We start from the raw sequence: 23,768 nt of genomic DNA, 5'->3' as shown, positions 1-23,768 counted from the left end.
CGCACTAACCTAACCTAACAAATCTGACAACACAAATACACCAGCGAAGTTCTATCAACTTTAAATTAAGAGAACTTACTCAACAAGAGTTGTTTACGACGAATGATATTGCTTCGTCCCACAACAAAATTACATGAATGAATGCTTTCAGCGTGAAAAGCTATTTTGAAAGTAGCATTATTTATATACGTATTTTGTACCTATTTATTGTTTAGCATTAGATTTAGCTAAATTATTCGATTTGTTGAATATGTTTCTAACTGTCCAAAAATTCATGCTATTATCATAAGCTGGCAATAATATTGTTACTTGAACAAACATGGCGCACTCCACACTTTAGGAGTAGCACAGCGCGTACAATTACATATGAACTTTTTAAATAGGCGTTAACTATTCGACGGTACATGCTCGCACGTAGGTATCTATTCTGCACGTTGACATTATTCAAAGATTCCACGAAAAAAATTAATACACCTAAATGCGATTCCACCAGAGTGCGGCGCGGCACAAGCATATTTCAGTACAAAAATGCTTGGAATGGAATGGAATCCCGCCTTAAGACTATGTTAGACCTAGTTGAACTAACCTGAGTTGGGTTGGTTGTCGGAGTTGGGCCGCGCGGAGGGCGCGCCGTCTCGTGCCTCGACCTCGAGCGCGTAGGCGCCTTGCTTCTCCCTGTCGAACACAACCTTGGTGAAGATCTCGCCCGTCTGCATGCTTATCTCGAAGAAGTCCTTGCCCTCGTTCCGCGGCGAGTCCACGATGTAATAATACACCTGTGCGATAAAGGAAAAAGTAGGTAAATAAACGCGAACAACAAAATAAAGGAATTTAAACGTAAGAATGATGCGCGCCAATGAGAAATTCAGAACGCTAAATATGATGAGAAAATGATTTAAATATTGGGCTGAGCTGATTAATTTGATTGATCGTTAATTGGTACCATACTAATTGTGTCACATATACGGTATCTAATTAATATGGACAAATACAGGGTGTAATGTAAGTTAATAATTTTTTATATCTGTTATATTATATTTAAGGAATACTCGCATGTAAACACTTAACGATTACAAATACTAATTTTGAGTTTATAATTTAGCTTGAAGAGTTTACAATTTTGCATTCCAAAAAGTCATCAAATGGAATGTTAATTTGCCTATCTTTAGACTTACATAAATAGTGAAAATTCTGTTATTCACGATATTAATACACAATTACACAGTCTGAGCCTACAGAGGGCATAAATGACTTTTAGATGCAAAATTAATATGTTAAAACGAAGTATCAAATTCATGTTAACGCAAGACAGAGTAGATATTTCACCATAACGAATGAGCATTATTCATGTCTGCATTAATAATTTGTAAGTTCAATAGCTGTGCTCGTCGTATCGAGGCGGTACTTTGTAGCTCGTAACGGTAAGTTCGTAGCGTAGGTATCTTTAACTGGCAACCGAGCGCGAGACGTGGCAGCCTTGGTTCAAACTTACGAGGTAACTAAATAATCTAAATAAGTGTATGAAAACTTGTCAAAAATGTGTAGCGTACGCTTCATGTGAATTAGAAAACTGCGAAAACTTGTGTATGAAAATAAAATCATCATTTAGGCAATATAAAATACAATCTAATTACTTTAGTATTTGCGCTTACCCTGTAGTTATTTTAGTTTTTTAAGTACCTAATCAACAACAAATACACAAGAAATTGTTTTTCTCAAACAAGCTATGAAAAAATGCTGAAGCGCTGGTGGCCTAGCGGTAAGAGCGTGCGACTTGCAATCCAGAGGTCGCGGTTTCGAATCCCGGCTAGTACCAATGAGTTTTTCGGAACCTATGTACGAAATATCATTTGATATAAATTTACTAGTCGCTTTTCGGTAAAGGAAAACATCGTGAGGAAACCGGACTAATCCCAATAAGGGCTAGTTTCCCCTCTGGGTTGGAAGGTCAGATGGCAGTCGCTTTCGTAAAAACTAGTGCCTACGTCAAATCATGGGATTAGTTGCCAAGCGGACCCCAGGCTCCTATGTGAGCCGTGGCAAAATGCCGGGATAACACGAGGGAGAAGAAGAAGAAGCTATGAAAAAACGCTGACGTAATTATTATCTGACTTCACTTCTCTAATGTCACAATAAGATCAAATCGAGATTCATTGGTAAGTTCAATCAGTCATTGTTACACCACTGGGAGCTGTAATAAAATAACCTGCTCACCATCGGTGACAACACAGCGGGAGACAAAGGGCCCGGTTCGGATTTTGAAATAGATATCTATTAGATATCTTTTAGACATCACCAAGATACGATAACGATATGTTTAAGATCTAACCTGTCAAATTTGAGATTTGCGCGATTCTGGAGATACTCTTGAACGATTTCCACAGGATATGACTTAGAGATCCAATTCGCATATCTAATAGATATCTTACGCTATCTAACTTAAAAGTGACATTGGTTGCCCGAATGCTGCAAAAGAGAACTAGTTGATATCTAAACTATAACGTATCTAGAATGGATCTAGTACGTGTCGTCTCTTGTGAATTCTTGAAGTTGGAATACGGCAGCAAGACGATTCTAATAACGAAATTAATATAGGGCCATTTAAGGTAATATAGATTTCGCTTACCAGAAGGTAGGTAAGTATCGAGTTAAATGATTAAAGTTATAGGTTCGATTTAATAGGTATACATACTACAGTTGATAATAAGTTAATAACATATATCAGTTATATCACTTATTCGGTAGCCTCAAATCTTAAATAAGAATATTAAGGCTACCTATGGGTTTTAAAATGAAAAATGGCACACATTCAGCCCAAGTTGTATATACGCACAAGCCTTAAAAAGGCGCTAATCGTCGTAGTAAATCGCTTTATACTCGTGCAACATTTTCTCCAGGAAAATTTCTACCCGAAACGTGACAGGTCGACGTTACCTTTCTTCGAGGCAATTTCGCGCCAGCAAGAATAGGCTCCTTGAGCTACAAGCGTCCTCCAGTTGTTTAACGTCCCTTGGTTTTGTATGTAATATTTGTAAGGAAATTTGGTATAATTTTATTTGTATTATATTTAACATTTACGTTAACGTCACGTCATTACATTTTAGTAAAAAAACCGGGCAAGTGCGAGTCGGACTCGCGCACGAAGGGTTCCGTACCATAAAGCAAAAAAATAAAACGGAAAAAAATGCAAATAGAAAACGGTCACCCATCCAAGTACTGACCACGCCCGACGTTGCTTAACTTTGGTCAAAAATCACGTTTGCTGTATGGGAGCCCCACTTAAATCTTTATTTTATTCTGTTTTTAGTATTTGTTGTTATAGCGGCAACAGAAATACATCATCTGTGAAAATTTCAACTGTCTAGCTATCACGGTTCGTGAGATACAGCCTGGTGACAGACAGACGGACGGACGGACAGCGAAGTCTTAGTAATAGGGTCCCGTTTTACCCTTTGGGTACGGAACCCTAAAAAACTAGGTTACAAGGTTTAACACTGCGCTGCTCTACTGAGCGTCTACTAAATATTAAAAATGTGTGAGAGATTTGAAATTTTAACTCAGGTAGGTATATCTATCCCTTGACAAAAATGTATAAGACAAGACAACTAAAGAGTCCGGGACCATAACTATGAGAGTTATACATATGTATTTTCAAAATTATTTTTACAGACAAGAGGAAGTCTACTGCTTCCAAAATCATTTTAAGTTTATTAAATGTTACACAGAGTGTTCAAAAGTATAATACCATACAAATATTATTGATTGCTCACCAATATGAAAATGAACATGATATACCTACAAATTAAGCACATAACAAAAACTATGGTAGGCAACAGGCGGATTTATCAGATGTTTCAGACCTCGGTTGTCTACTGAAAGTGCAATACTGTCGCTTAAGCATGTCATCAGATACTACACGGACCGTAAAACCCCTGTCTACGCTTGTTTTTTGGATTTATCCAAAGCTTTTGACATGGTGTCCTACGAGCGATTATGGAGAAAGCTTGAGAGCATTAATTTGCCTCAGGAACTAGTTAAAATTTTCAGGCACTGGTACGGACACCAGGTCAACAGCGTCAGATGGGCAGGAGAGATGTCGGAGGAGTACAGGCTGGAGTGTGGTGTGAGACAGGGAGGTCTAACGTCTCCCTCACTCTTCAACTTGTACATGAATGCACTTATTAGTCATATGCCTTATGGGAATATAGTTCAGAGCCGGAAACCGCTACCAACTTTTAGTATGTTGTTGGGCATGGCATTGGGTCTCCAAAACTGCCGGGAGACGGCGGCGCCGGCCATCTACTTCAGCGGAATGACGTCATCAAAATGACTCCCGCTTCGTTGCGAATATTGCATACTGCACCCAAACTATGCATAGCACATACACGTGTGGGGTATTAAATGAAAGCCAATTAAATAATCTATATTTTATTTATACAAAGTGTATCAAAATATCCAACAGATTCAGAGAACTTTACAAAATAATAAAAATTACGTAAAAAAATATTCGGTTATTTGGGTTTTACAACCAAACCAAAAGTCGGACGATAAAGCAATGTACTACAACATTAAAGATGACGTCTCAAGCCATACACTGATATCAATAAAATCAAAATTGGACCAAATATGTGGAAATTATACATCAAAATGTAGATATTTGCCCATACAAATGCATAAAAGTTAAAAAAATCCAAATTGGTCATTTTCAGGATAATCCGCATAAGCTTCTAGTATGTTATTAGCAATATGACCTGGATTCTAAAACTGCCGGGAGACCATCTTTATTGTCCCCCAGTCACGAATTATGACGTCATACAAATAATCACTGCCGAATTTCGTAAAATGTAAATTATAGCTATACTATGAGTCACACATACATGTGTGTTACATGTAATGAAAGGTTATTAAATTTAATATGATTCACCTAAATATTATTTGTGAAAAAAATGTACGGTTTAAGAGCTAGAAACAAAGAAATACCACTTTTTATGGAAAAAGTAGATGTATATCAATTTTATAGCTAAACTCAAATCGTCAATAAAACGTTGCATATAACATTTAAAAAACCAGTTATTCAACTATACATCACAGTTTAAATTTTACATTTTCGATAAAAACTGTGGAAGTTGTGGAAAAAAAACTAAAGCGCGCCAACAATTCTACCTTAATGCGCTCATATTATGCAAAGAATAGTTCTAATTATCGAGTATTAAATGAATGAACATTACATAAAATACATGAAAACGACATTTTTGAATGGAACCATAATTAAAAAAATAATAATTTACTTGATAAGTAAGCAAAATACTGTTTCTTTAAGTGCATAATCTCCCCCTTTCAAAGTCGGTTTAAATGTGGTTTTTGTGACCTGGGCTACAAAGACAAATAAATTGACACTTCATTTATCATAATCATATCAGTTGTTTCATGTAAAAAATACATAATTACATACGTAGACAGCATTTCCTGCTGTAGTCGCGGTAAATATTAATATGAAATAGACTCTTACGCTACATTATTAGAGAAATGTAAAGTTACATGCCAGTAAGTAGGTACATGCCTAATACAAAATGCCTTATCGAGGTAAATGCCATATCAGTTCACTTAATGCGATACATAATTATATATTTAAGCCTCGATTAGCCTTATACATACATACATCACTGGCTCAGTGACCCAAAGCAAAGAGGATCTTGGCCTCTGACACAAAAGAGCGTCACTCTGCCCTATTCTGCGCCACTTCGCGCCAGTTGGGTATTCTTATAAAAGTGGAATCTTGAGTGGTGCAAGGGTTTCAAGGCTGAGCTGAGAAGGCTGGCAGAATTTTCCCTCTCATCCTCCGAAATACAGGTCACCCCTCTGGTCCTTCGAAGCCTCCATAAGGCATCTTGCTAACTCATCGAGGCGACGCCCGCTAGGCCTGCTAACATCTACGGCCTGAGGGTTTCAACGTTTGATGCCAAGCCACGCCAGGCCATAATAGTAAAGGTCTAATTATTAAATTTTAATTTTTTGTCCGACTACGGCAGAATTTGCTATCTATGCGTGCATGTGTAGGTACCGTTTGCATGAAACTACTGAACTGATTTTGATAAATGAAGTGTCAATTTATTTGTCTTTGTAGCCCAGGTCACAAAAACCACATTTAAACCGACTTTGAAAGGAGGAGATTATGCACTTAAAGAAACAGTATTTTGCTTACTTATCAAGTAAATTATTATTTTTTTAATTATGGTTCCATTCAAAAATGTCGTTTTCATGTATTTTATGTAATGTTCATTCATTTAATACTCGATAATTAGAACTATTCTTTGCATAATATGAGCGCATTAAGGTAGAATTGTTGGCACGCTTTAGTTTTTTTTCCACAACTTCCACAGTTTTTATCGAAAATGTAAAATTTAAACTGTGATGTATAGTTGAATAACTGGTTTTTTAAATGTTATATGCAACGTTTTATTGACGATTTTAGTTTAGCTATAAAATTTATATACATCTACGTCTTCCATAAAAAGTGGTATTTCTTTGTTTGTAGCTCTTAAACCGTACATTTTTTTTACAAATAATGTTTAGTTGAATCATATTAAATTTAATAACCTTTCATTACATGTAACACACATGTATGTGTGACTCATAGTATAGCTATAATTTACATTTTACGAAATTCGGCAGTGATTATTTGTATGACGTCATAATTCGTGACTGGGGGACAATAAAGATGGTCTCCCGGCAGTTTTAGAATTCAGGTTATATTGCTAATAACATACTAGAAGCTTATGCGGATTATCCTGAAAATGACCAATTTGGATTTTTTTAACTTTTATGCATTTGTATGGGCAAATATCTACATTTTGATGCATAATTTCCACATATTTGGTCCAATTTTGATTTTATTGATATCAGTGTATGGCTTGAGACGTCATCTTTAATGTTGTAGTACATTGCTTTATCGTCCGACTTTTGGTTTGGTTGTAAAACCCAAATAATCGAATATTTTTTTACGTAATTTTTATTATTTTGTAAATTTCTCTGAAACTGTTGCATATTTTGATACACTTTGTATAAATAAAATATAGTTTATTTAATTGGCTTTCATTTAATACCCCACATGTGTATGTGCTATGCATAGTTTGGGTGCAGTATGCAATATTCGCAACGAAGCGGGAGTCATTTTGATGACGTCATTCCGCTGAAGTAGATGGCCGGCGCCGCCGTCTCCCGGCAGTTTTGGAGACCCAATGCCATACCCAACAACATACTAAAAGTTGGTAGCGGTTTCCGGCTCTGAACTGTCTCTGCGATCGTTTCCCATAAGGCATGGCACTATATTGTCGAGCTCAGCAGTCGGCATATCGGCTGTCATGTGGATGGTATTTGCGTAAATAACTTGAGTTATGCAGACGATATGGTCCTGCTGAGTGCGTCAGTATGTGGCCTTCGCACCTTACTTAAAACCTGTGAGGAATACGTTAGTGGCCACGGTTTAATGTACAATGCCGTTAAAAGCCAGTATATGGTCTTTGAGGTTGGGTCTAAATGAGTACTGGACGTGCCCCCTATATATCTGAATGGCGTACCTCTGGAAAGAGTACAACAATTTAAATATCTTCATAGTCATATCGTTACGACCGACCTCAAGGACAATGCTGACATCGAGCGTGAGCGGAGGGCTTTATATGTTAGAGCTAACATGATCGCCCGGAGGTTTGCAAGGTGTTCCTGGGACGTGAAAGTAACGCTTTTTAGAGCGTACTGCACGTCTCTGTACACGTGCAGCCTGTGGGCGAACTACACTCAGAAAGCCTACAACACCCTCCGTGTGCAGTTTAACAATGCGTTCAGGGCGGTGATGGGGCTGCCTCGCTACTGCAGCGCGTCGGGCATGTTCGCGGAGGCGCGCACGGCGTGTTTCTCCGCGAGCATGCGCGCGCGTGGCGCCGCCTTGGTCCGTAGGGTGCGAGCCAGCCCCAATGCCGTCCTGGCCATGATTGCCGACAGAGTCGACTGCCCCTACATGCGGCATTGTTGCGACCGGCATGTTTTAAAATAATATTTGTTGTGTTGTGCGTAGTATTTAGAATAGTGTATGTTAATGTTATTTATTTTGTTTAATGTAATTGTATATTATTGTGATTATGAGTCCTCGTTACTCGAAATAAATGAATTTTAATTTAATTTAATTTATCGCTAAAGAGCGATATCTTCCAGACAACCTTAGGGAGGGGAGTTAGAGACAACGCAAAAAAAACAAGTACCTATGTGTGTGTGTTATGTGTATGTATTGTGTGTGTGTGTTGTGTGTGTGTGTGTGTGATTCCGTGAGTCATAGAAGTTGAGAATTAATAATACCTAATAATACACATACATAAATAGCAAATACATAGTATAAACGGATGGTGTTTAACAAAAATGTGTCAACACACATTCATTTTGCAATAAGATGTCAACTCAAAAAATTGACGATTAAAGTTGACATTTTATTGCAAAATGAATGTGTGTTGACTTTTCTAAACACCATACTTTACTACATAATACACTACACAAATACTTGGTTTTCAAAACAGCCTAAAAAATTGGATCGCGCTAAATATAGATTTAAAAAAATACTTAGATAAATTCGGTTTCAAAGTTAAAATAAAGATATTTAAAACGAAGACAAAATGTTTCATTATTTTTGTTTTTCGTTATATGCTCAAGGCTCTGTTTAACTTTAATTGAACCTTGCGAATTTATATACTTACTTGATTTTGTTGTTTATTTAATACCTCCGAAAATTGTATAGATATCAAACCAACAATCAACGATAACACCGACAGGAAATTTGGACGAATTACTAATTTGTTCCAACAATGCTATACTGATTACAGACATGTAAATTGCTGACGACCTTGTAATTCAGCTCGATTTGATCTTCATTAAGGTATTTATGAACGCATTCATCTCTTTGTGAAGTGTTCTCTAACCCCAGAACGTTGAAGACTTACGTGGTTCAATGCTATCAAAATCACACAGAATAACAACGATGAACGTCTATCCGAGATGAGCAACATCCGTATGAATAATAAAACGACTCAGCCACCGGAGCTTCGTCTTGCAGAATTATACTGATTGTGCCGTCTCGGCGAATCTAGACTTACACGTGCAATTATACAGGGATCTTCTCACTTATACACAAGATTACGGCCAAAGATCTTGGCTAAGAAGAATTTGCTAATGTCGGATGCTGCGATGTGCATAAAGATATATTTTATAGAATAAAAAGAAATGTATGTACATTCGAGTCTATCCCCGCGTCTGCATTAAAATCTAGACGCGAAATTACGTGACGTCTTAAGACTCGGCAGTTGGCACTCGGCACATTGTGCGTTGTTTAATAATATTTTATGGCAGTAGTGCCTTAAGAGCCAACAGGAGTGGTCATTTCTCCATACAAACGTACTCCTCGTTTTCCTCCGTGGTTTTTGAAACTAGAGCAATGATTTTTTCAACACAGATTAATATTGTCAATATCTGTGTCGGACCGTTTTGCTTTTTTTGATATTTTTTGTTTTTTAAGGCGCTAGAGCCCTTCAAAAATGGCCAAAATGGCCTAATTGACTATGCCGCAATGGGAGGCGTGGCATTCAAAACTTATATCAGTTAGCCAAAAAAGCAAAACGGTCCGACACAGATAATTTCATAATCATTTAGATTTCCAAATTTGGTTACGATTGGTTAAGTTTTGGAGGAGGAAACAGAGGAGTACGAAACCTCGATTTTTGAGATTTTTACGCAGGATTTTTCGCCTTGTCCTTATCGCACTACTTTAGGTGCCGCTTCCGTTAGCGAGACGGGTATATTTACCTAAAATATTTAAAACTCAGCTCCTGTTTCGTCTTAACAACCGACAAATAAGCGTACCAGCACAAAACAGGTACAGAAATCAATCTACATACAAAGCGCGCTCGAGCAACGCACACATAGACACTGCTCACGGACACGATATCTCAGACCAGTTGGGACCACTGCGAGCGCGAGTGCCATCCACTTGAGACACGCGTCTGTGAACTTTTTTGTGCAATAATGGAGAAACAAAAAAAAAGTTATTATTTTAACTGTACAGTGGACGGTTGTTTAAATTCAACATTAAACGGAAATTGTCGTTTTTTAAGCTACCAGTGGTTTCAGAGAGAATGCGAATGCGAATTTATTACATTGTACATGAGAATGCGAATTTATTACACTTTAAAATATAATAATCGTGCATTTCGCCAATCTCGAAATCATCGCAAGATATTTTCTGTGACAAATTTGTAATATAACAATGACATTAAAATTAAAATACCTATTTGAGTTATTAATGTTATTATTAATTTATATTTCCATTCTTCCCGTTTCATCCACAACAATAAATCAAACAACTAGATACGAGATACGATACGATAGATACGAGTGCTACTACCACGATAGTTTTTGTGCATAAGCCATAGTTCGCAACCCTACAGCGACCGCCGAGCGTAGGTATGAAAAGTAAAGTAGGTACATACATGTGATTGACTTCTGTACCTATCTGTTTTGTGGTACCAGTATCGTTTAAGTTATTTTGAACGTACCATGAACGTACTTAAACATCAAAACTGTGAGACGAAGGTCTCATTGCCTTAAGCTGGCGTATGATTATGATATGAGAGATGTTTATTTGACACGCGTTTACCCTCAATCATGCACAAGGTTAAGCAAATGCCAACAGACTAATTGTAATTACATCTTGTAAACAATATGTTTCAATGCGTAAACAAGACAAATTTATGACGATATTCATGTTCTTGCTCAGCAGATACAAATAAATACTTCCATATATTTTAATTAAATTGAAATTGTCCAGGGTGAAAATTATTGCCATTGAGGGTTATGTAATATTTTTTAGATAACTAATTGCTCCTGAAAATGTGTTATATGTGGTCTGATGTTGTGATTTATCTGGACGTATCAACTCTTAATAGGGATGTGGACTGTCTTTAGGTACTCGAAAGATAAATTGACACATTACGCGCGAAATAAAGCTATATAATAAACCGGATAGAACTATGAAAAGTAATTAGGTAACATGACCATGGCTGACCATAAATGTCAGAGTTAAGAGGTGTGCGAAATTGCGACTTTGACCGACTCAGTTAAAGATTTTTTAAAGCGATTCTGTTTTTAGAAGTATTTACGTAGGCAAAAGTATGATTTACGTTTAAATATATTTTTCCAGAGAACTAGGAGGTACAGTGAGTTCCCTCACAAAAATATCCATTTCCCTTTTCCTCTCCCCCTTTTCTATATACCTAGTATGGCGACGTAGGTGTTACTTAAGTTGGAGCACTTACATATGTACGTACTAAAAATATGGGTGATCAATCAATCATATAACTACATGCAAAGTAGCGCAATGTACCCAATTTAAGTACCTACCCTATTTATGTAGAAAGTTAAGCTATCTTCTCTTCTATCTAGTCTTCAAAGTTATTCAAATATATAAATAGATTTGCATTAATCGACGGAGTTGTAATTATAATTATAAAATGATGAGCAAAATACTTAATCCTCCTTTTCAGATCTGGATTGAATCAAAGATAAAATGTTCTTTTCAACGAAATGCCATAATGCTTAATAATTTGAGTTGACAGCTTGTTTATTTTAATTGCGTTAATGTTACGGATTGTGTAACGAGGGCATTAATTAAATATCCAACAACACCCGCGACGGTAATCGTTATTATAAGGTAGGGTACGGTCGCCATCAAAATATGAGTCGACTCACTCTCAAGCTTTTCATAGGCTTAGCGGTGATGATGTTGTATGTGAGTATTTGTATTTAGTGTCGAGACTATTTAGACGATTTTGAAGTTTCAATGTAAAAAGGTTAAACCTGAACATGATTCTAATATAGTTCGTTTTTTTAGCATTAGATAAAAGGTAAACAATCAATTATGAATCTAATACGATCATTTATATCCTTCTGCTTACATAAGTAACAGTTACTGATTTTACAAAGCGTTTTTTTAATTAAAAGACATGTCAAGATCGCTTACCTTCTTTCTAATGCTAAAAAAAACGAACTACATATATTAGGATCAGCCTACAGGAGGCAGAATCTATTTAAGCTATTTTCTATCTCAATAGCGCGTGTATACAAAGTGCTAGTGATATGCCCAATGACACAATTCTCGTTGCACCTCTCGTGCCCCAAACAGCGTGAGTGATTGTCAGGAAGCCTCCTTGATTCAGGTAGTAAGTTCTTTTAATAGGTGACATTCTTAATTATTATAATTTATTTTAACTTATTATTCTTAACTACTTTTACATTATTTTGCATGCCAGATGTTGGTAAATTGTGTGAACTTGTAAATATCTTCTAATTACTTCTATTATGTACCACTTTTTATGCAGAATAAAGACATTGATTGATATGGATCTGTCCAGCTGTCAACAATGACACACAAAAAGGGATAACAAGTTACTATCTAAGGCCTCCAGCAGCATCATGGTAGCGTTTTTATCACTTGTCATGTCATGCGTCACTTTCGCCTTTACACACATGTTAGAACGTGACAGCCATGCTGACAAATGATAAAAAGCCGGGCATATGAAAATAGTACTTTCGAAATATTTCGACTGAAAACCACTTTTTTCGATGAAAGCAATAGAAGAATCACGAATCTAATTGCAAGATTAAAGTTAGTTAGATTTGTGTGTACAAATTTTGTAACCTAAATGACTACTTTGCCGATTACTAGGGAGAAAGGTCAAATAATGAGTACCTATTCTTTTTTAATCCACTTTATAAAAGTGTTTAAGGCGTGCTTTTTCCGTAGGAGCTAAGCGAACCAGTTTTTTGAATCCATTAGAAATATAAGAAACAATATTTTAAAATTGTGAAAAAAATATATCTTATACTTAAGGATCTGGCAGATACGTTTTGGATCTCAAAAACATGATTAGATAAACTTTGCTCGATAGAAAAAAATTCCAAAGTTACGCCTTTTTTTAACAATAAATCCAAACTATATCTACAATACAAACTTTTTTGACTTGTTTTTTACACAAATGTATAGGTAATAAGATAATCTAGACGTTTTGGATCACTTTGTCTCGGTAACATCATTAAAATAATTTCTATGTTTCAATACCTACTAAATCCGCAAGCGCCATCACTCGCAAACGCACTTACGCCCTCTTCAGTCGCGCGGCAGCGCTTGTAGAGGACGGACCTGCGTCAGTGTGTTCCGCGCGGTCACGTGATTTTACCATTTACAAACAATGGGAAACAAAGCATATGAAACGTAAGAAAAAGTCACTAAGTGCTATAAAAACACACTTTCTGATAACAGAAGCATCTAATACTTTACGAGGTGCTTGAAAGCGCCTAGCTTTACTACATCAACAGTTAAAATATTTCAGTATTTTCACTAGGTCAGCAACCAATTTCAATGTAGGTAAATAATATTATATTCCTAGATAATATAATTGTGAGTATGTAAGTATGATATATTTACAGTATTTCACCTTTACTGATATACCTACGTCCGATCTGCAAAATGATTATATTCCTTCGTGCTCTTTGACTCCTTTAAAAATCAGAAATTATTTATTTGGATTGACACAGTATGGATGTTACAATATATGTATAGTGTTACGCTTTTAGTATGAGGGTGCCGAAGGCGCCCGGCTTTGGATCGCATGCAACGCGCCACGCCCATCAAGCGTGCAAATTCATCATCATAATCATAAATTTATATAAATATAAAATGTCAAATTGAAATAATTGAAAAAATTACCATAATAGGCATATCGCAATACAATTATTTAAGAACTAAATACATATCACTAATTTTAATATTTGACCACGGTCGACATGAATTAAATATAATTGAGAGTTCAAGGTGCCTACAGGCAGTTCATCTTGCGCTTGGTTGTATTAGTCTTGTTCGAGAAACTGAAAACGGTGAAAAATAGAGATAATACTCCTAAAAATACGTGTGATACCTCATTAGATTCGTTATTATATATTCATTAGAGAGGGCTATGTTTATTATTAGGGCTATGGTTATTATTAGGGCTATGTTCGGAGTTTCTCTGCGTGATCAAATCAGAAATGAGGAGATCCGTAGACGAACTAAAGTCACCGACATATACTGTGTGCATATTTATTTGCGTTATTTGACATCTGTCACTCACAACAGCAATACAACGTAAAATGTCTTGCACATCGAAATCACAAAGGAAAACAATTGCACTACGAACGTTTACGTTCTACGTCTTTTTTTTAATTTTAGGGCTAGCCGGACACCACAGTTATGAATCGGTAGTCGTCTAAGTAAATCGATATGAATTTTTCATTTTTCTTTTAATAAAAATAAGGAAAAGGTGGATAATTAACTGTAAATATGGATATATTTATCGTCACCTAACAGACAACAAATTTGATACAGAAATAACATAAATAAACTTTAAAATAGATCCCCAGTTACTTTAGATTTTGACGATGGGTGCCACCTACTCGGTCGGTGTATTAAATGCATTTACCTTGCGCGAAAACCATATAATTATATATTATATATAATTCTAGCTTTATTTAAATCGCAAATAAAAATTCATTATACGTCACAATTCGATACCTCAGTCTACGTGCCATCCAATCGTAATCGCTTGCTGTGACTATCGATTTGGGTTAGTTACATCTCTATACAGGTTATCCAGTAATTAATAGACAACCTTCTAACCATCGACAGGGCAGCTTAGGCTGGTCCAGAAAATGTACTTATAGGTCTAGTAAAAGTTTCGTGGTTTTCGAGATAATCGCACTTTTATGTCCTTTTTTACTAGTTAGCACCATACTTCACTTTAAACACCATCTACGCCATATCTTTATTTGTAAAGCCTGACAACAGTTTATTTGACCCTCGCCATTTTGCGGATTTTCAATGGTACTAATTTCTTTTACTGGCAACAAGTACTCTTTGACAACGAACGTTGGATGTCATCGAATGTCACCGATGTAAACAAATAGAAAATATCTACGACTATATTCAAATATAAACGGTTTTATTACAAAAATGCCAAAAAAATATTCCAAAGATGCGAAAAAAATTGTAGTGAATGCAATCTAATACTTACAGCTTCAAAAAGACGAAGGATTACATAGCATTCCAATAAACAATGTTTTAAAGTTGGTTGTTGACATGACCGGTATTGACGTTTTATAGTGTGGTTGTATTGAAGTGGTTATCGTATCGTATAGGAATTAACTCAAGAAAATGGGAGCAATTGCTGGGACCATGTTTAAAAAATTGAAGACGATTATAGGAATAAAGGTCCTATAATCGAATTGGAGACTGAACGTTTTATAATCGAGGTTAGTGGTCCTGAAAGCGACACAACATCTGATGAAAATCAGACTTCGACAGAGTCAGAACACGAAGCATATATAAATATTGAATATTTAGAATCAGATTTTGACGAATAGGCAAATTGAAAGAACCGAATTCTCTGTAAGCAATGGTTCTGACATTATACGAGTATCAACATGAAGCCAATGCCCGCTACCCCAACTATACATGACGTACGCACATTATTGCCATACGTAAGCTGTTTGCAGCGACACTATCTCAGGGTTAAATCAACTGTTGTCAGGCTTTAGAAATGTAAATAGCATGTGTGATACCATTTTAGAATCAGTATTAGATAAACTATTTTTAAGAAAGTTGGCCACTCTGTTCTCCATACATTTTTTTTTTCACCACAAGCGACCAGACTTCTTGAAAATGTTATATATATATATATATATATACACCGTGAAATTTTAGTGGTTGTTTTCCCGCAACGAAATGATTCTGCTATCGATATACAGTCGATGTGTAATCTTTTTTTTAAATAATGTTAAGAAATGCCAGATTTATAAATGTGTCGAACGAAACTCGAAAGTGACCTAACACCAGTAGTAGCACTGCAGTAGTACCTAACTAATTCTTTTGAGTGAATGAAACAAAATAACCTGAAAAGTAGTTCCATCTATTTTTCCTTCACACATTTTACGTGCAGTTAGTTTGCAGATCCTTAAAAGTAAACATAACAAGTTAAGATCAAGCTTTTAATGATCAAAAACTTAACAAACACTTAAACTTCCCGATACCGCAATAATTGTTCGAACTGCAATCCGCCACGTTCAATACACAATCACCTCTGCCCTGTGCATGTGCTGGCGTTTGAAACTGCCCGTGATTAAGCAGCCGCTGTGTTGCGGCGACAATTGTTAGTCCGTGTGGAACATGGGGGTTTAAAATCCCCCGAAGACGCAGCGACTGTAAATGGTCCGGTTCCGCGTAAAGTCGCCGGGCGGCGTGGGAGTCGTAGTTAGCCCTAGCGTACAGCTGCACCATCGCGACGTACTCTAAATTAGAATATTCGTAATGTCGATCCATTTTACTAGAAATAGCAGTGATGACATTGACAGTATCTGTTATCACATTAGTTTAATAAGCGAAGAGGATGTAATTATTCGATTTACCAAAGTTGACACAACGATCAAACTAATAAAAAGGTTTTATTTCAACTGTTAATCGTGAAGGAACAGTCTAAGTAAATTTTAATTTCAGTTGTCAAACAGTAAAGCACTCTAGCCTTGTTACACAGTTTAAAAAAGTAACATGTGCTTGTTTATTTGTTTATCTGTTTACAATATCGGGAACTGTCGTCGACTTGCAGTTTTAGTGTGTTACTATTGTTTTTCGCTTGTTCGAGTTTAGGTTATTTTTTTGTAATTTTTTTTTTTTGGAAAACAGTGTATTTATATGTTTGTCTATTATAATTCGAAAGTACTACCGATAGCAAATCGCCCTGCCGCGGGAAAACAACCACTAAAATTTCACGGTGTATATATATGGGCAGGCCACATTACGCGCAGAGAAGATGGCCGATGGGGTCGAAAAGTGCTCGAGTGGAGACCACGGACTAGCAAGCGCAGCGTAGGACGTCCACCCACAAGATGGACAGACGACCTTGTTAAGGCCGCCGGAAGACGCTGGATGCGGGTCGCTTCCAACCAGTACGAATGGAGATCCAAGGGGGAGGCCTATGTTCAGCAGTGGACGTCTTATGGCTGAGATGATGATGATGAGTCAGTTACAACTTAATCAAAAAAAATTATATAATGTACTTAATAAAATGTAGGTACCATCGGTGCGCGAGTTTTATTTTCTTGAAAACATTGTTTCGTTAAAATTGTGTGATCATTAAAGTATGTATAAAGTCGATAGGTATTGTAAACAATAATTTATTAAGTTAGGCAACAAAAGTATTGGAAATTGTGATAATGAGACCCACCAAAAACATTTTCATGTAAAATGTTGCCAAGACGAAACCATAAGGCTTGCACTGACAAGAAGTTATCAGAAATTTACTTTGAAACTGTTCTTTTTTGTTTTTAGAGCTTATAAATAAGTACTACTGATCAGTAACAACGTTTTAATTTCACGGCAGCGTTATTGAGTTAAAGGAATCTGTAAAGTAAAATTATTGATTAAGGTTAATAACCTTTATAGAACCCTTAATTGACCGTCTCCTTTAAAATTGTTACTTTCCTTTAGGTACTTTAACTCGAACACGCTGTCATGAAATTAAAACGTTCTTACTGATCAATAATAAGTACACATGTCTATATAAAAATAATAATTCTACATGAAATGATCAGAAATACGTAATGCAAAAAATACATACGTACATATACAATAAAAACTCTAAAACGTGACCATTTCCCGGTCTAGTTAAAATACTGCCATCATAAGATCATTATACTGTGACCCGTCTGCTATGTTTACCGTGCGCGGCTCGCGCTCACAAGCTCGGCGAGCGGGTCGCGGGACGCGCGGGCGGGGCTTCACGGTTTGCCGCGCACCTCACCCCCTCAGATTCGTTGATGAGTCGAATCATATCGCCTTAATGGTAATAATATAATACCAATCTCATGACACGTAGCGCTGATCGCCTACACGTGAATACTCCGTTACCAACGCGGAAAATATGTTCCTGTAAGTCTCAGAGGGAGGAAATTCTTCATAAGTAATCCGTTATCCGGCTGGGTTATTAATCTAAAAGTAGTAGGTATAAGAATAACCTGGTTGGTTATAAGCGACATCATCAACATAACATATTTCTGGCTTCTGGCGGAAGCGGATTCTCACGGGTTCTACAATTTTGTTTACAAAGTTTTGAAATAGGTACATTTTTTACAAGCTTTTATTTAGTTTCACTTGACCGTTGCCTGTGTGTAATCAAATCTTGCGAGTTAAATTTGATCCACTGCCCGGTTTCCGATTGAGCTGAAATTTTGCATACCTACGTAAGTCGGGTGACAATGCAATATTATGGTGTCATCGAGCTGATCTGATGATGGATACCGGAGGTGGCCATAGGAACTCTGTGATAAAACAACGAAACCTAATTGTGTCTGGGGTTTTTAGAATTGTCTCGATGAGTATTAGTTGCCTGTGGAAAAAAAGTACAGTCGACGATAAAAGCTTGTACCAAAAATGAAATTTTTGCCAAAAACTTATTTAAAATAAATATTTAGTTGAAGTTGTGTCTTATTTTTGTGTTACCGTTATATTTTTATTTTGAACTAGACGCGGCACATGCTTCTACTTCGCATGTCATTATTATACAATGCAATGCACTTCCGCGTTCCAACGCATTCCCATTCCTTACGTTTTGACTGACGTGACGGATTTTTGACGCTACAATAGAAAATGTCCTATTGTGTCATATTCAGGTGAACAAATTTAAATAAAGCTCAAAAAGTTATTATCTTCTCTAAATTTATCTTGACGCGTAGAGCCAGCAAAAATCAACACGCTTGGTTGTGTTTCTATTGTGTTGTTTTGTAAAATATAAGCTGTTATTTCTTTACAAAACGAAAAATGTCAAATTAAAAGTGTTTTCCTGCATTTTTACAAATACGCTCATTTTTGAAAACATAAACGTAATTGACAAAAATATGACATACTATTTAAAGTATCTAAGAACTTGTGCAAATGTGCAAAATACTTATGGCGTTATTCATAAACGCGTTACTGGCTTGAATTAGCTATGAATCGTTGGTCGTTATCTGTCATTTTGACTCATGTATTTGTAAGAAAGGGATAAAACACATAATTTATTTGTATTATAAACTGAATTAGAGATCATATGAGAATATTCGGACAAGTACACGTACACAAGGGATAACAGATCAGATTGGGCATATCCTCAGGAAGCTTGACAGCCACCTATCCAACGTAGCCCTGACCTAAGAGATGCTCGGCAAGAGTTGGGTGTATTAGGTTACCCCAGCTGCCCAGGATCGGAGTCAATGGAAAAATATGATTCGAGCCCTATACCGAGATATCCTATTTATACGAAATAAAAAGTAACCAAGGACTTCGTTGCCCAGGGCTGGGAACTAACCCGCGTCCTGCATCCGCAGCAGACGTCACTGGGCCACCCGGATCACTCCCTTGGCACCCTGTCCTGGAAACTTTTCTCCTATTACGATCGAAAGAGCTCATAATTTTTAGTAGAAATACCATAAAAAATATGACATATAGCGGGTGACAGAAGCCTATGGAAGAGACTGGTCAGCAACATTCGGACATGATGTCACGATCCTCAGCATTGAGGGAACGACTGATGATGATGACCATAAAAAATCCTAATTTAGAAAAAAACAGGTAGTGTACAACTTTTAATAAAATGGCCGACCTGTTTATTAAATATTATTTATAATCCTCTCGAAATACATTTGGTTTAAAATTTTCAATATGATAACCGAAAACAGAACAATGGATATCCGAATCAGAATGGGTGCTAATCTACTGCAAATACAAACAAAAAACTCATGATAGATTTAAAAAAAGTATTGCCCACATTGAAATAAAATTTTACCATAAATTTATTACGGCTTTCAGCATTACGTAGATAATTTCATTAAAATTCGAATGTTTTAATTACGAAATAGACACAAATACGAGTTTGTATGATGTATTGTGAAACAAGGAATACAGTTGAATGGATACAAATTTAATTAACGTACATTTTATAATAAAATGATGATAACGACTCGTTGTCGAATACGAATTGCGATCACAAAGTACAAAAAGATGTGACCTGAGCCCTGTTTATTAAAAGCTTGTAACTTCTAATACAAGTGGAATTCCCTTTATAACAAAAGCTGTCAAAAAGTGGCATTCGCTTGTATTACAAGTTACAAGCTTTTGAGAATGGGCCCCTGAAAGTCGATTCTAATTTGGTAAAGTTTTCAGCTGGTTTGATACAACCTTCAAGATCACTTGACGCTGATTGGTGCTCGCGAAATCTCGCTCGCACTTATTGGTGCGCGTAACTGCCCGATTCGAACTTTAAAATACGTCAATGAATCAATCGTCAATAGTTCTAGAAACGACATGAATTAGATGAGTCAGTGTCAAAAGTGACGTTTTTGTTTGAAGATACTTCACATTTGACACTGACATATCTAATCCATATCGTTTCTAGAACTATTAACTGACGTATGTTAAATTTCGAATCGGGCCGTAAGATGCCTAATGGCACAACTCAAGGTTATATCAAAATAAGATGAAACCTCAAGAAATATGAATCTTGGATGCCACAGACAGCAATCGCTTTCGTGAAAACTAGTGCTTTCTTGGGAATAAGTTGTCAAAGTAGACTTCAGGCTCTCCTTTAGGATGCACAAGACAAGTCATGTAGGAGAAGGTTGATTTGACTAATTTAATTTAGATAACCTCTTCAAGCGACTGGCGATAATCACACAACATATTTCGAATAGTAAAAACTACCATAATATATCTTGTGGAATATATTTCTTAAAGGAGGATAGTTTAACTTTATTCGTTCTGGAGGCCGATTTTTGAATTTCGATCGGTCGATTTCGTCACAAGAAAATCGGTGAAAAACGGCGAAATGTTAATTTTTGAAATACTCGCGATCGAAATTTGGAATCTAGTGGTATTGGCCACTCGATTTCAATTCTATTAGTAGAATTTAAACTCCTAGTAGCGGAGATATCATTTAACGAAATACACGAAATCGAGTGGTCAAATTTCAAAAATCGGCCCCTTGATGTGATTACTTTTTGTGTGTTAAATGATTTATGCCTATATGTAATCAAAGTCTGATCAGTCAACATTTTTCGATCGGTAACGTCACAGCCCATCGATTCAAACTACAAACCAATGTTTATCATTATCAAAGACGCTGTAATTTCAACTAACCATACTATACCATAAATACACTTAATTTAGTGCGGGACAATACATCGCAATATTAAATTGTATTTACAATGCTTCATAATATCAAATTGTGAACATTACTTAGATAGGTACCTATCTAATTAGTTCGTAGCTATTGTATTATCCTCAAATAATGATTGTTAAAGTCCATTCCAATAGAACTTGCAAACTTTGTCAACAAAGCACGTAACTTTGTTTTGTCACTGTTTCTCCTTGAATTTTCACATAATCTCATCAAGCACCATTGAAACACATACACTATACACTATTAAAGCGGTCGTTACCGTAAAATACAACAATATATAACTGTATCTTGGATATTTCATTAAAAGTTTAAAATGGTTTCATAAGTTAGGTTAGTAGGCCCTGATGTAATGACGTTTTTGTTTCTTTTACATTCTACAATTGTCTATGATGGGTAGTGTTGTGACTAAAGTTGGTGATATAGTGCGTCAAGCAAATCTTGTCAGTAGCAATGTAAAGCAAACTAAAGTAGGGCAACACTCAAAGAGTAGTATTCACGTAGTATTGCGCTAAGAAAAGCAGCAATGTACAATGTACATCGAACCAAAACTTTTTTTTCCACTGAGCGCGCCCTGTTACGTACGTCAATTCAAATTGTCACTCGTGGATTCTCTATTGAAAATGTTTGAAATTGTTATTAAATGGTATGGACGGACAATTTAAAAGCGGTGTGTGGTGAATTTGAAGATCTCAAAATAAAATTAGAAGTGAAATATGCCGTTAAACAAGAATGTAATGAATAAAATCATTGCTTCAGCAGATAGATGTCCTATTAGATTTTAATATTTTATTAGATTTATGAGTTGGAACTGTAGGCATTGTAGGCACCTTAGCTTTGATTAAGCTCAATTTTATTTAATATATTGGTATTTAATGGTGACACAGCAGAAATATCTCTTGAAATAGAATCGATTCAGAATGTAAACATGATGTAAACAAAGATGATGGCTGTCATTCGCGATCCACATTCCACAGATAAAACACAGATGACACGCGATTTTCGAATTATTCGAACACAGTGTTGCCAACCCGCGATTTTTCAAATTTGCCGCCGTTTGCTACTGACAAGATTTGCTTGACCCAGTATATACTCGTAAAGCCGCTACACACTACGCGACTCACGGTCTGTACCTGCCAACGCGGTTATATACACTACGCGGTAGTTTGACAATTTTAAATTTCAATAAATATGTAAACACAGATTAATCGTTTTAATTCCTTTTTTTTAAATAACCTTTTCCATTCTTTCGCACCATTTTTAAACATTATTTTTAAACTACGGAAAATTATAACTGGTTGTTTTGGACTGTTCATAAATAAAAATCTACCCTACATTTGACAAAATAATGACTGTTGAATGATTGACGGTTTCAATATTATTTTACTCGTTCACTGTTTTTCTTGGCATGTACGCGTATCTTACTTCTTTGTTATTGAATTTTCTAACGACTTGGCCTGATTTACGGATTTTGTTTTGCATTGTGATCTGGATATTATTTAACTTTGGAACGACGACTTATTGCTACCTTACACGGATTCTGATATTGCTTATTATTGCCGGCAACGAAAAAATGAGTGATCAGCCAGGAACATCTCAAACTTCGGACTTGCAACCACGAAAGAGAGCGAAACACACTCCAGTTCAAATGACGGAAAATGAAAAAAAAATTGCTATTAATGTGTACAAGTACGTAGAAAAGACATTGCCATCCTATCCTCATAAAAAAGACGTGCTACCGATTGTTTCAGAAATAATGGGAGTTTCTAGCCATACAATTGATAACGTGATTAAGTTTTGTGAAAAAACTGGGACGGTTAAACAACCCGCAGCCAGCAGGCCACCAAACCGCGCTAAACTTAGCAAATTTGATAATTTTACGTTGACGGCTATTAGGAGAAAAGTACATCAATTTTATTTTGATGGTGAATTGCCCACTGTTGAAAAAGTGACGGCAGCAATCAACGAAGATTCAACTCTTCCGACACTTTCTAAAACTTCTGTGTACCGGTTGATGAAAAAATTGAACTTTAATCACGTCAAAAGGTCACGTAAAAGTATTTTATTGGACAGGCCAGATTTACAAACATGGAGACACCACTATTTGCAAAGAATTGCGGACTATAGAAAGCAAAATAAAAAAATCTGGACGAAACATGGCTGAATGAGGGGCATACTTCTTCCTATGTATGGGTAGATGACGACATTAAGTCTAGTAGAGATGCGTTTTTAAAAGGTTTATCAACCGGTCTTAAAAACCCTTCGAAAGGAAAACGATTAATTATTACGCATATTGGCAATGAAAACGGTTTTGTTGACGGCGGCGAATGGATATTCGAGGCAAAAAAACAAGATAAGGACGGCGACTACCACGGAGAAATGGATGCTCATAACTTTGAGAAATGGTATGAACAAATATTAAATAAAATTTTGAATTGA

The 23,768-nt window shown here is 36.2% G+C and overlaps 1 protein-coding gene across 8 annotated transcripts in view; it reads right to left on the bottom strand.

The window, feature by feature from the left end:
* LOC134663788 (neural-cadherin) overlaps positions 1-23,768 on the bottom strand; it is a 440,784-nt gene that overhangs the window by 294,695 nt on the left and 122,321 nt on the right. For all 8 annotated transcript variants that reach the window (XM_063520278.1, XM_063520277.1, XM_063520279.1 and 5 more), the window contains exon 12: positions 587-776. In XM_063520278.1, the coding sequence (XP_063376348.1) occupies positions 587-776 (190 nt within the window). The remainder of the gene's footprint in view (positions 1-586; positions 777-23,768) is intronic.

This window comes from Cydia fagiglandana, chromosome 4, assembly GCF_963556715.1.
Source record: "Cydia fagiglandana chromosome 4, ilCydFagi1.1, whole genome shotgun sequence".
Taxonomy (NCBI): domain Eukaryota; kingdom Metazoa; phylum Arthropoda; class Insecta; order Lepidoptera; family Tortricidae; genus Cydia; species Cydia fagiglandana.
The sequence above is the reverse complement of the archived record's forward strand: the minus strand, read 5'-3'. Positions and strand labels throughout refer to the sequence as shown.